Source organism: Oncorhynchus gorbuscha, linkage group LG18 (genome assembly GCF_021184085.1).
Source record: "Oncorhynchus gorbuscha isolate QuinsamMale2020 ecotype Even-year linkage group LG18, OgorEven_v1.0, whole genome shotgun sequence".
NCBI lineage: Eukaryota > Metazoa > Chordata > Actinopteri > Salmoniformes > Salmonidae > Oncorhynchus > Oncorhynchus gorbuscha.
Genome location: NC_060190.1, coordinates 73,005,935 through 73,021,151, shown reverse-complemented (window position 1 = coordinate 73,021,151; position 15,217 = coordinate 73,005,935). Strand labels below are relative to the sequence as shown.

General features: G+C 39.7%; 1 protein-coding gene across 1 annotated transcript in view; it reads right to left on the bottom strand.

Annotated features, from left to right (window-relative positions):
• Positions 1-13,639: 13,639 nt before the first annotated feature.
• Positions 13,640-15,217, bottom strand: part of LOC124003800 (zinc finger protein GLI1-like) — a 185,498-nt gene continuing 183,920 nt past the window's right edge. The window contains exon 18 of the mRNA XM_046312373.1: positions 13,640-15,217. This exon is cut by the window's right edge and continues 641 nt beyond it. Within this exon, the coding sequence (XP_046168329.1) occupies positions 14,797-15,217 (421 nt within the window). The 3' untranslated portion in view covers positions 13,640-14,796.

Below are 15,217 nucleotides of genomic sequence, written 5' to 3'. Positions count from 1 at the left end.
AGGGTATATTTTCTATAAAGACTCTATTCTAGAACCTACCTCTCTCTTTTTCTTCATGGTATAGATGAACCAGGGTATATTTTCAATAAAGACTCTATTCTATAACCTACCTCTCTCTTTTTCTTAATGGTATAGATGAACCAGGGTATATTTTCTATAAAGACTCTATTCTATAACCTACCTCTCTCTTTTTCTTCATGGTATAGATGAACCAGGGTATATTTTCTATAAAGACTCTATTCTAGAACCTACTCTTTTTCTTCATTATAGATGAACCAGGGTATATTTTCTAAAAGACTCTATTCTAGAACCTACCTCTCTCTTTTTCTTCATGGTATAGATGAACCAGGGTATATTTTCTATAAAGACTCTATTCTAGAACCTACCTCTCTCTTTTTCTTCATGGTATAGATGAACCAGGGTATATTTTCTATAAAGACTCTATTCTATAACCTACCTCTCTCTTTTTCTTCATGGTATAGATGAACCAGGGTATATTTTCTATAAAGACTCTATTCTAGAACCTACCTCTCTCTTTTTCTTCATGGTATAGATAAACCAGGGTATATTTTCTATAAAGACTCTATTCTAGAACCTACCTCTCTCTTTTTCTTCATGGTATAGATGAACCAGGGTATATTTTCAATAAAGACTCTATTCTAGAACCTACCTCTCTCTTTTTCTTCATGGTATAGATGAACCAGGGTATATTTTCAATAAAGACTCTATTCTATAACCTACCTCTCTCTTTTTCTTCATGGTATAGATGAACCAGGGTATGTTTTCTATAAAGACTCTATTCTAGAACCTACCTCATGGTATAGATGAACCAGGGTATATTTTCTATAAAGACTCTATTCTAGAACCTACCTCTCTCTTTTTCTTCATGGTATAGATGAACCAGGGTATATTTTCAATAAAGACTCTATTCTATAACCTACCTCTCTCTTTTTCTTCATGGTATAGATGAACCAGGTTATATTTTCTATAAAGACTCTATTCTAGAACCTACCTCTCTCTTTTTCTTCATGGTATAGATGAACCAGGGTATATTTTCTATAAAGACTCTATTCTAGAACCTACCTCTCTCTTTTTCTTCATGGTATAGATGAACCAGGGTATATTTTCTATAAAGACTCTATTCTAGAACCTACCTCTCTCTTTTTCTTCATGGTATAGATGAACCAGGGTATATTTTCAATAAAGACTCTATTCTATAACCTACCTCTCTCTTTTTCTTCATGGTATAGATGAACCAGGGTATATTTTCTATAAAGACTCTATTCTCGAACCTACCTCTCTCTTTTTCTTCATGGTATAGATAAACCAGGGTATATTTTCTATAAAGACTCTATTCTAGAACCTACCTCTCTCTTTTTCTTCATGGTATAGATGAACCAGGGTATATTTTCAATAAAGACTCTATTCTATAACCTACCTCTCTCTTTTTCTTCATGGTATAGATGAACCAGGGTATATTTTCAATAAAGACTCTATTCTATAACCTACCTCTCTCTTTTTCTTCATGGTATAGATGAACCAGGGTATATTTTCTATAAAGACTCTATTCTAGAACCTACCTCTCTCTTTTTCTTCATGGTATAGATGAACCAGGGTATATTTTCTATAAAGACTCTATTCTATAACCTACCTCTCTCTTTTTCTTCATGGTATAGATGAACCAGGGTATATTTTCAATAAAGACTCTATTCTATAACCTACCTCTCTCTTTTTCTTCATGGTATAGATGAACCAGGGTATATTTTCTATAAAGACTCGATTCTATAACCTACCTCTCTCTTTTTCTTCATGGTATAGATGAACCAGGGTATATTTTCAATAAAGACTCTATTCTATAACCTACCTCTCTCTTTTTCTTCATGGTATAGATGAACCAGGGTATATTTTCAATAAAGACTCTATTCTATAACCTACCTCTCTCTTTTTCTTCATGGTATAGATGAACCAGGGTATATTTTCAATAAAGACTCTACATTTAACCTACCTCTTCTTTTTCTTCATGGTATAGATGAACCAGGGTTATTTTCTATAAAGACTCTATTCTATAACCTACCTCTCCTTCATGGTATAGATGAACCAGAGTATATTTTCAATAAAGACTCTATTCTATAACCTACCTCTCTCTTTTTCTTCATGGTATAGATGAACCAGGGTATATTTTCTATAAAGACGGAGAGAAGATCCGGGAAGTCAAACTGAGGTCGCACAGAAAAAGGGAGACAGGGAAAGAAAAGAGATTGGGATACGTTGTGATAAGAGGAGAGAGTCAATGGTAGTGTCACAGCCAGGGTAACAGTCCAGCTCAAGGTACCAGGCCACAACCCCTGTGGCCCCAGAGTAATAGCAGCCTAGGGGGCTATGCCAGAGCTGTCTCCACCTCAGTGCCATACCAGAGGCCCCAGAGGAACATCTTTAGGTGCCAATCCCACTGACCACAATGGATAACATCCACACACTGATGTCACTCCCAGTGGTTATAACCACTTTATAACGGGCTTTTAATTAAGGGGGAAGGAAGGGGACATGGTAAATAAAAACATTTTTAAAAGGGTTTGTCTAATTACGGATGTACGATCTTAATATGATCACTCTTTTTTTTTGTTGCTGTGAATGTTCCTCCACCGCAGGAAATGCAAACTTGTAGTATATTCAAGGTTTAAAAAGGTTTTTAAAGATTGTAATTTCCACATAAAAATGTCAGACTTGTATCACTCCCATAAAAAAATGGCATTAATTATAATCATCATAATAATTCACATTTCCTGTTGCTGCAGGATAATTTTAATGCTGTAGCAAACTGACTCAAATTAAAATCCTACATCTGTAAAGTTGAGGCCATTTTTTAAAAGCACAGTTAAAAGTGCACTATGCAGAAATCGCTCCGCCATTTCCTGGTTGCTAAAATTCAAATAGTTCGCCTAATTTCAGTTTATGTGACAATACAAGCAATGTATAGTGTAGAGAATCATTGTACCATCTAAACCACTGTGAAATCTATTTTCCATAAATATCGTATTTTCATCTGTTTGAAGCTGGTGTATAAAACTGAAAGTAAAAGAAGCAAAAACTAAACTTAAGAACAGGAAGAATAGAAATAGAGCACATAGAACATCATTTTTATTGTATTTATTTTATTTTACTTTCATTTAATTAGGCAAGTCAGTTAAGAACAAATTCTTTATTTACAATGACGGGGGCTGGGATTTCTTTTTCTTTTTATATATAACATATAAGTATAGGACAAAACACACATCATGACAAGAGAGACAACACAACACAACATAAAGAGAGACCTAAGACAACAACATAGCAAGGCAGCAACACATGACAACACAGCATGGTAGCAACACAACTTGACAACAACATGGTAGCAACACAACATGACAACAACATGGTAGCAACACAACATGGCAGCAACACAACATGGTAGCAACACAACATGACAACAACATGGTAGCAACACAACTTGACAACAACATGGTAGCAACACAACATGGCAGCAACACAACATGGTAGCAACACAACATGACAACAACACAACATGACAACAACATGGTAGCAACACAACTTGACAACAACATGGTAGCAAAACAACATGGTAATAGCATAAAACATGATACAAACATTATTGGACACAGACAACAGCACCAAGGGCAAGAAGGTAGAGACAAGAATACATCACACAAAGCAGCCACAACTGGCAGTTAGAGTGTCCATGATTGAGTCTTTGAATGAAGAGATTGAGATAAAACTGTTCAGTTTGAGTGTTTGTTGCAGCTCATTCCAGTTGCTAGCTGCAGCAAACTGAAAAGAGGAGCGACCCAGGGATGTGTGTGCATTGGGAACCTTTAACAGAATGTGACTGGCAGAATGGGTGTTGTATGTGGAAGATGAGGGCTGCCGTAGATATCTCAGATACGGGGGAGTGAGGCCTAAGAGGGTTTTATAAATAAACATTAAACAGTGGGTCTTGCGACGGGTATACAGAGATGACCAGTTTACAGAGGAGTATAGAGTGCAATGGTGTGTCCTATAAGGAGCATTGGTGGCAAATCTGATGGCCGAATGGTAAAGAACATCTAACACCCTTACCTGCCGATCTATAAATTATGTCTCCGTAATCTAGCATTGGTAGGATTGTCATCTGAATCAGGGTTAGTCTGGCAGCTGGAGTGAAAGAGGAACGATTACGATAGAGGAAACCAAGTCTAGATTTAACCTTATCCTGCAGCTTTGATATGTGCTGAGAGAAGGACAGTGTACTGTCCAGCCATACTTGTATGAGGTGACTACCTCAAGGTGACTACCTCAAGTTCTAAACCCTCAGAGGTAGTAATCACACCTGTGGGGAGAGGGGCACTCTTCTTACCAAACCACATGACCTTTGTTTTGGAGGTGTTCAGAACAAGGGTAATTATGGGTAGGGAAAGCTTGTTGGACACTAAGGAAGCTTTGTTGTAGAGCATTTAACACAATATCCGGGTAGGGGCCAGCTGTGTATAATACTGTATCATCTGCATATAAATGGATGCGAGAGCTTCCTCCTGCCTGAGCTATGTTGTCGATGTAAATTGAGAAGAGTGTGGGGCCTAGGATTAAGCCTTGTGGTACTCCCTTGGTGACAGGCAGTGGCTGAGACAGCAGATTTTCTGACTTTATACACTGCACTCTTTGAGAGAGGTAGTTAGCAAACCAGGCCAAAGATCCCTCAGAGACAACAATACTCCTTAGCCGGCCCACAAGAATGGAATGGTCTACCGTATCAAAAGCTTTGGCCAAGTCAATGAAAATAGCAGCACAACATTGCTTAGAATCAAGGGCAATAGTCACATCATTGAGGACCTTTAAGGTTGCAGTGACACATCCATAACCTGAGTGGAAACCAGATTGCCAGAGAGAATACTATAGACACCAAGAAAGCCAGGCAGTTGTTTATTGTTTTTCCAAAACGTTTTTCCAAAACTTTTGATAAACAGGGCAAAATAGAAATAGGCCTATAACAGTTAGGATCAGCTTGATCTCCCCCTTTAAATAAAGGGTGAACCGTGGCTGCCTTCCAAGCAATGGGAACCTCCCCAGAAAGGAGAGACAGGTTAAAAAGGTTGGAGATAGGCTTGGCGATGTTAGGGGCAGCAACCTTAACAAACATGCCCCCATAAAGAAAATTTGAATTTAAAACAGGTTCAGCCCCTGGTTCGACAGTGATCTTGCAGAGTTACTCCACCTCAATAATTGTATTTGGCAAAAGGCTCGGCACACGCATACTCAGGCTGACTGGCTTTCGTTCAAGCAAATGAGAAATTAGTGTACTCAGGCTATCCGGTAAAAGCCAAAGTTAGTTACTTTAAAGAGCAGTTCTCTCTGTGGGTCTAACCCCAAGAAGTTATGGAAAATGGTTAAAGACCTGGAGAATAAACCCTCCTTCTCACAGCTGTCCATGTCCCTTAATGTTGATTATGCGGTTGTTACTGACAAGAAGCACATGGCTGAGCTCTTTAATCACCAGTTCATTAAGTCAGGATTCCTATTTGACTCAGCCATGCCTCCTTGCACGTCCAACATTTCCTCATCTCCCACCCTTTCTAATGCAACTATCCCCGATGCTTCCCCCTCTTTTCCCCTGCCCCGCTACAAAGTTTCTCCCTGCAGGCAGTCACTGATTCTGAGGTGCTAGAGGAGCTCCTGAAACTTGACCCTAAAAAACATCTGGGTCAGATGGTTTAGACTCTTTCTTCTTTAACAATACCACTGAAAAAATCAAAAAAGAAGGTCCAAGTGTCTTCGACCGAGGGGATCAAGCTGATTCTATACCATTTTACAGAGGCCAGTTCATGAAGGTAGGCTAAGGTAGGCTTTTCTGTAAGGTCATTACAGAAAACACCAGACTGATACCTATGAGGATTATTTGTGAGGATATAACATCAAGAAGAGTAGCCTTTTCTGGGTGTTTGGAGTCATACCTTGTGGGATTGGTAATAATCTGAGAAAGGTTTAGGGAGTCGCATTGCTTTAGGACATGGTCAGGTGGATTAAGCATGTCCCAGTTTATTAGGTCACATTGCAGGACAAATTCAGACTTGGTATGGGGGCCAGGAGAGAGCTTAGGGCAGGTAGGGTACAGGCCGGTGCTGATGGTGGTTGATAGCACCTAGCAACAGTCAACAAAGAGCTATTTGAAAGCGTAATACTTAAAACCAGCAAATCAAATTGTTTGGGGACAGACTTGATGGAGACAATCGAGCACTGAAGGTGGATAAAGATTGCCACTCCCCCACCTTTGGAAGACCTGTCTTGCCGAAAAAGGCTTTTATTTAAGGCTTTTATCTCTGAAGGCAGATTTCTTGTAGAGAATGCCAGTGGATGGTCTCTGAACAGGAGAAGGGGGATTCAAGGCCTCTGGATCTGGGGGGGGGTAGCCTGCCGTTTGTTGGGCTCAAAGGCTTCGACACCTCTCGCTTCACACGTCAGTGCTAATTGAAGATGTAACTCTTTGTCCTAGCAAAGCTTAGTAGCCTGAGCATTCAGTCCTTATCGAGTAAAATATATCATTGTAATTGGCTTTTGAAAGTAAAACAATTGCTTCAGACTAAGCATTAGTCACTCAGCTCCAGGTTGGATGGTGTTTTCAGGTCTCTGTTTGTTTCCCAGAGCATTTGCTGTATAGTTTGGGAATAATAATCCTCGGGCATATGGAAGCATTCCAAGTAAATTCCATCCAAAAATCAGGTTGTAGATTTGGAGATTTGATTTGGAGTGAAGGTTATGTTGTTTAGGGTAAGCATCATGTATAAGTCATGGTGACATAGTGAAGGTTATGTTGTTTAGGGTAAGCATCATGTATATGTCATGGTGACATAGTGAAGGTTATGTTGTTTAGGGTAAGCATCATGTATATGTCATGGTGACATAGTGAAGGTTATGTTGTTTAGGGTAAGCATCATGTATATGTCATGGTGACATAGTGAAGATTATGTTGTTTGAAGGGTTTAGGGTAAGCATCCTGTATATGTCATGGTGACATAGTGAAGGTTATGTTGTTTAGGGTAAGCATCCTGTATATGTCATGGTGACATAGTGAAGGTTATGTTGTTTAGGGTAAGCATCATGTATATGTCATGGTGACATAGTGAAGGTTATGTTGTTTAGGTAAGCATCCTGTATATGTCATGGTGACATAGTGAAGGTTATGTTGTTTAGGGTAAGCATCCTGTATATGTCATGGTGACATAGTGAAGGTTATGTTGTTTAGGGTAAGCATCATGTATATGTCATGGTGACATAGTGAAGGTTATGTTGTTTAGGGTAAGCATCATGTATATGTCATGGTGACATAGTGAAGGTTATGTTGTTTAGGGTAAGCATCCTGTATATGTCATGGTGACATAGTGAAGGTTATGTTGTTTAGGGTAAGCATCATGTATATGTCATGGTGACATAGTGAAGGTTATGTTGTTTAGGGTAAGCATCCTGTATATGTCATGGTGACATAGTGAAGGTTATGTTGTTTAGGGTAAGCATCCTGTATATGTCATGGTGACATAGTGAAGGTTATGTTGTTTAGGGTAAGCATCCTGTATATGTCATGGTGACATAGTGAAGGTTATGTTGTTTCGGGTAAGCATCCTGTATATGTCATGGTGACATAGTGAAGGTTATGTTGTTTAGGGTAAGCATCCTGTATATGTCATGGTGACATAGTGAAGGTTATGTTGTTTAGGGTAAGCATCCTGTATATGTCATGGTGACATAGTGAAGGTTATGTTGTTTAGGGTAAGCATCATGTATATGTCATGGTGACATAGTGAAGGTTATGTTGTTTAGGGTAAGCATCCTGTATATGTCATGGTGACATAGTGAAGGTTATGTTGTTTAGGGTAAGCATCATGTATATGTCATGGTGACATAGTGAAGGTTATGTTGTTTAGGGTAAGCATCATGTATATGTCATGGTGACATAGTGAAGGTTATGTTGTTTAGGGTAAGCATCCTGTATATGTCATGGTGACATAGTGAAGGTTATGTTGTTTAGGGTAAGCATCATGTATATGTCATGGTGACATAGTGAAGGTTATGTTGTTTAGGGTAAGCATCCTGTATATGTCATGGTGACATAGTGAAGGTTATGTTGTTTAGGGTAAGCATCCTGTATATGTCATGGTGACATAGTGAAGGTTATGTTGTTTAGGGTAAGCATCCTGTATATGTCATGGTGACATAGTGAAGGTTATGTTGTTTAGGGTAAGCATCCTGTATATGTCATGGTGACATAGTGAAGGTTATGTTGTTTAGGGTAAGCATCCTGTATATGTCATGGTGACATAGTGAAGGTTATGTTGTTTAGGGTAAGCATCCTGTATATGTCATGGTGACATAGTGAAGGTTATGTTGTTTAGGGTAAGCATCCTGTATATGTCATGGTGACATAGTGAAGGTTATGTTGTTTAGGGTAAGCATCATGTATATGTCATGGTGACATAGTGAAGGTTATGTTGTTTAGGGTAAGCATCCTGTATATGTCATGGTGACATAGTGAAGGTTATGTTGTTTAGGGTAAGCATCCTGTATATGTCATGGTGACATAGTGAAGGTTATGTTGTTTAGGGTAAGCATACTGTATATGTCATGGTGACATAGTGAAGGTTATGTTGTTTAGGGTAAGCATCCTGTATATGTCATGGTGACATAGTGAAGGTTATGTTGTTTAGGGTAAGCATCCTGTATATGTCATGGTGACATAGTGAAGGTTATGTTGTTTCGGGTAAGCATCCTGTATATGTCATGGTGACATAGTGAAGGTTATGTTGTTTAGGGTAAGCATCCTGTATATGTCATGGTGACATAGTGAAGGTTATGTTGTTTAGGGTAAGCATCCTGTATATGTCATGGTGACATAGTGAAGGTTATGTTGTTTAGGGTAAGCATCATGTATATGTCATGGTGACATAGTGAAGGTTATGTTGTTTAGGGTAAGCATCATGTATATGTCATGGTGACATAGTGAAGGTTATGTTGTTTAGGGTAAGCATCCTGTATATGTCATGGTGACATAGTGAAGGTTATGTTGTTTAGGGTAAGCATCCTGTATATGTCATGGTGACATAGTGAAGGTTATGTTGTTTAGGGTAAGCATCCTGTATATGTCATGGTGACATAGTGAAGGTTATGTTGTTTAGGGTAAGCATCATGTATATGTCATGGTGACATAGTGAAGGTTATGTTGTTTAGGGTAAGCATCATGTATATGTCATGGTGACATAGTGAAGGTTATGTTGTTTAGGGTAAGCATCCTGTATATGTCATGGTGACATAGTGAAGGTTATGTTGTTTAGGGTAGCATCCTGTATATGAGTAGGTGAATGGGTGATCTCCACATGTGTGGTTCCCAGCGTGAAGTATGGAAAAGGAGGAGGTGTGATGGTGCTTTGCTGGTGACACGGTCTGTGATTTATTTTGAATTCAAGGCACACTTAACCAACATTGCACTTAGTGGGACTATCATTTGTTTTTCAACAGGACAATGACCCAACACACCTCCAGACTGTGTAAGGGCTATTTGACCAAGAAGCAGAGTGATGGAGTGCAGAATCAGATAACATGGCCTCCACAATCACCCAACCTCAAACCAATTGAGATGGTTTGGGATGAGTTGGGCCGCAGAGTGAAGGAAAAGCAGCCAAAAAGTGCTCAGCATATGTGGGAACTCTTTCAAGACTGTTGGAAAAGCATTCCAGGTGAAGCTATTTGAGAAAATGACAAGTGTGCAAACCTGTCATCAAGGCAAAGGTTGGCTATTTTGAAGGAATATATTTGGATTTGTTTAACACTTTTTTGCTTACTACATGATTCAATGTGTTATTTCATAGTTTTGATGTCTACGCTATTATTCAACAATGTAGAAAATAGTAAAAAATAAAGAAAAACACTGTAATGAGTAGATGTGCCCAAACATTTGACTGGTACATATATATCTGTAGTTGCTACAACTACAGATTGCCCATTTAAGTCTATCAAAAGTGTTTCCAGTTTGATCATGTGTCCATTTGGCTTATGGATGTATTTATTTAATCAGCATGGATTAGATTGAGCAATAGAAGCCCCACTTTTATTCCACAGGCTGAGATCCGCGCTATGCAGCTGTTATTCTATAGGCTGGGATCCACACTATGCAGCTGTTATTCTATAGGCTGGGATCCACACTATGCAGCTGTTATTCTATAGGCTGGGATCCACACTATGCAGCTGTTATTCTATAGGCTGGGATCCACACTATGCAGCTGTTATTCTATAGGCTGGGATCCACACTATGCAGCTGTTATTCTATAGGCTGGGATCCACACTATGCAGCTGTTATTCTATAGGCTGGGATCCACACTATGCAGCTGTTATTCTATAGGCTGGGATCCGCACTATGCAGCTGTTATTCTTGAATTGAAACATTTTTGGGTTCAAATACCCATTTAGATTTGTGAACAGCCATCCACAACAACCACAATTCATAAAGCGTAAATAACTAAACGAGAGAACAACAGTGTGATTCGCATCAATACGCTATGTAGATATCACTTTATAATGGTTATCCGTATCGCCGTAGACGACACCACTGCTGTCATCCTTTCCTCCAAGCGTTTATTCAAGTTGTATAATCTTTGGATGCCGACAGCAGTCTCACCATTGGAAGACAGAGCTTGGACTGTAGCCTGTCAAAGCCTATTGCTGCTCTTTTCATGCGATCCATCAAACACATTTGGTGTGTCATCATAGTGGTCTCTGACATCACAGTGGTCTCTGACATCATAGTGGTCTCTGACATCACAGTGGTCTCTGACATCACAGTGGTCTCTGACATCATAGTGGTCTCTGACATCATAGTGGTCACTGACATCATAGTGGTCAGACTCACTGAGGGGGAACAAAACTAGAGCCTTTTTTCAATGCTGATTTGAATGTCATTGAGAAACAGAGAAGTGTCAAATATGATTTTTTTTTTTTTTTGCAAACCTCCTTTCTGAATTTAAAAGTAATCCTCAAATTTTTCAAAAGTATCTGTAATCTGATTACAATATTTTTGCTGGTAACGTAACAGATTACAGTTAACGTTTTTTGTTTGTTAATTACCTTAAATGTAATCCATTACTCGTCAACCCTGCTGTAAACGAACGGAATCCATTCAGTTGAGCGTACTAGCGCTTTAGTCAGGCGAGAGAGCTCTGAAATTGGAGAAGATAGCCAGAGCGAATTTACATACGGACCCGAACGATTATACCACTTAGTTCAGTTATGAATGACATGAATAATCAAATAAATAAACGCTGGGTAGTTAGTTAGATATAGCATGAAGTAAATATACTGGCAAGTTCGATGTACAAGTAATGTTATCCAACTAGCGTTACAGTAGGTAGCTAACATACCCGGTACATACTGGTATAATGATACGCTATTTTAAAAGTAATTACTTTATTACATTGCTCAACATTTTAAGTAAAACATTTCTATCCACTCTCTTTAGCTGCATATTTTCCGCAACTTTCTCAAAATCTGAAAACGTTGTGAAACCACGGCCATTTCCGGAAGAATTGCATTATGGGGTTCCTAAAAGTACGGAAATAGTGTCCACTACTTAGTATTTTGACGAATTTTGTACGACATCCGGGAAATTTTGGCATACTAACTATATCCATACTATGGCCAATAAGCATACTATATACTCAAATTTATGTCACAAATAGTATGGTTAGTATGAGTATTCGAACACAGTTTAGGTATCCCCTTTCCAAAGCTTACTCTCCCATCTATAAAAGACTCGCATCCCCTCTAGTGGCTGTACTGAGACATTGCATTTACTCATAGACATTTTCAACAGAGGCAGTTGGGATATAAATCAATAAGAACGTCATAAAAATATACAGTAAGATACAGACATTTTGCATCCATCCCAAGTTGAACATGTTTATTTCTTAATAACTGGTAAAATATAGTACATTTGTATAAAATATATCACTCGGCTGTCGTGTATATAGTAAAACGCTACTATTATAGCCATTGTTGCTTAAAATAATATTATTTTGCCAGCAAAACGTCATATGATTGAACGGTGACAGACAGGTGTCAAAGCACACTACACAGAGAAAGACATATATCCACGATAAAGTGTTGTTATAAAACCCCCCCAAAATAGAACGTGTTACTTTTATTAAAATAAAATAAAATCATACATTCTAAGTAACAGCGGTACCATTCACACCTTCATCGCTATACTGTGATTATCAGTATTGTGTCAAATGAATTGGTGCATCTTTTATTTTTATTCATTGAATATTGTTATTTCAAATCGTCTTTGGTTGGCCCGGAAGTCTGTACACAGTTTTACGTAAACTAGCTCAAATGTCAACGGTTAGTCATGGATAGGACCAGGAGTTTCCATGACGACTAACTCTAGGCCCTAATGTTGTATTAACAACTACAGAACAGTACTAATCGTTTTTTAAAGGATTTTTAAAAAGGCACCGATACTGAAATGAAAGACAGCCTCGTAGGATCTACTGTAAATGTGATCTAGAATTACAATTCAAACAGATAGATACTACTGTAAGGTACTTTTCATTGTCCTCCAAGGTGACATTTACGTGAAATCATAGCCACATAGGCCTCCTGTATGTGTTGGCCTCTTGGACTGTCACAAAGCCAAGGAGAGAGAGATACCCTCTGTTGGTGTGCCTTGCTGTGCTGCAGTCAGTGTAATGCTACGATATGATGTCCTGTCATGTGATATCAGTTCTACTGGTCATTGGTTCCGAACAGGCTTTCATCGGTATAAAAATATCCTCTATGGAACGTTCCTACCCATATTTTTTGTTGTCAACGACAGCATATTGGGTAGACTGATTCGATCTCTATAGTCAAGAGGGCCACAAATCCTGCAGCTCAGTCCTATACACGTTAAAGTACCTCAGATACACTACCTCAACGCAGTACACCCTGTTGAACATGTTCAGGGTAAGTGAAGGCATCGTTAAGACCCTGTAAACAACAGTACGTACAACAGGTGATGGAGTTCGGTCCTGTGAGACTGCACTGCCCATAAATATACCTTATGTTTTAGATCATTCGGTGGTGCCAACCTTTCTCTCTCTCCCTCCGCATCTCTCTTTTATTCTCTGTACCTCTTATGCCCCATTATTACGTTAACTTCTATACTTGTAAAAGAGTGAGCTGCTTTAGGGACACTTAACAAGAGTAAACGTGTAACTTGTATGGGGTGTAAACAAGCTGTCTAAAAACATGGGCTCTTTACCGTACAACACATTCAGAGTATGGAAGCAGATTCATGCCAAAAAGGGCCTCTGCGTGAATACTGATACGATATGTTGATCATTATGATGTGTGTGTGTGTCATCACTATGTGCTTGTGTCATCACTATCGTGTGTGTGTGTCATTATTATGTATGTGTGTGTGTCATCATTTTGTGTGTGTCATCACTATCGTGTGTGTGTGTCATCATTATGTATGTGTGTCATCATTATCATGTGTGTGTGTCATCATTTTGTGTGTGTCATCACTATCGTGTGTTTGTGTGTCATCATTATGTGTGTGTGTCATCACTATCGTGTGTGTGTCATCATTATGTGTGTGTGTCATCATTTTGTGTGTGTCATCACTATCATGTATGTGTGTCATCATTATGTGTGTGCCATCACTATGTGTGTGTGTGTCATCACTATCGTGTGTGTGTGTCCCTGACAGGAGTGTGTCCCTGGGAATATAGATGAATCTTCAAAGCACTCAGGTGTCTATCAGTCATTTTCTTTTTACATTCTTCCTTGGAGCAGCTCTGTTTTCCTCCGGTCTCATTCCAGAAGAGTGAGGCCTTGGAGTCCAGTCCACGAGACAGACATTAGAGTTCCATCCCTGTCAACGTTGTCATATACACAGCATATACATGTATAACTCATTTACATGGCGGTACCCTCTCTGTTGCCCTAAAGAACCTCTATGACTGAAATGACCGTCGTTATGGTGATGATGTCATTACGGCGATGACGTCGTTATGGTGATGACAGTCATTTCAGGCAAACAGTTCTGCGTCAAGCAACAAGTATTATGTCGAGCAACAGTATTGTACCAAGCAACAGTATTGTACCGAGCAACATTATTGCACCAAGCAACAGTATTGTACCGAGCAACATTATTGTACCAAGCAACAGTATTGCACCAAGCAACAGTATTGTACCGAGCAACAGTATTGTACTAAGCAACAGTATTGTACCGAGCAACAGTATTGTACCGAGCAACAGTATTGTACCGAGCAACAGTATTGTACCGAGCAACAGTATTGTACCGAGCAACAGTATTGTACCAAGCAACAGTATTGTACCAAGCAACAGTATTGTACCAAGCAACAGTATTGTACAAAGCAACTCCAAAGTCAGTGATCTTCTCGTGAGACAAGAGAACACAGTGATCAAGATCAGTAGGCACCTTTGGTTTGGCTCTAAGTCCTCTAAGGAGTAGTTACTGTGTATCTGTTCATCCTGGCCAGGGACAGAACACGTCTGTGTGAGGCCAAGACAAAGGGGACATCTTTTCAGTACCTTTACTCTCCACAGTCATTTCCTGTAACTTTATGTTAAGTGGTAAGCTAACACCAACGGGCTGTGGCCCTAGGGTCCACTCTAGGACAGTCTAGGTACTTGTACTACGACAGTATCTTCAGTTACTTAGTCTCTCGAGACAGATAGATGAGCCCCTCTAGCCAACTTTATGAGCGTGTTCAGGTTCTAAGACACCGTATTCAGGTACTTGTTCTCATCAGCCAGAGAGGTGAGCATGGAGGTCATGTCCCCTACAGCCATGTTGGGGAGCACAGAGGAGGGCAGGGTGGTGGAGGTCTGTGGGGTGGTGAGACGAGACGAGGTCTGGGATGAACCACCATGGAGAGGTGGATTGACGGGGCTGAAGGACGAGGGGTCTGGGTCATCAATGATGGAGGTAAAGTCTATCTGGGCATTATCCAGATCCACGTTCTCCAGAGCATTGGAGATGGGAGTGGACCCATGGTCATGGAGGTAGCCCAGCTGGGCAGACTTGTTCCGCTGATGGTCCATATGGGTCAGCAGGTGCCCCTGGTGCTGGTTGAGGCAGGGCCCGGTCTGGGTTGGGTCCTGGTGAGAATGGGTGATCCGTTCGATTTGGATCTGC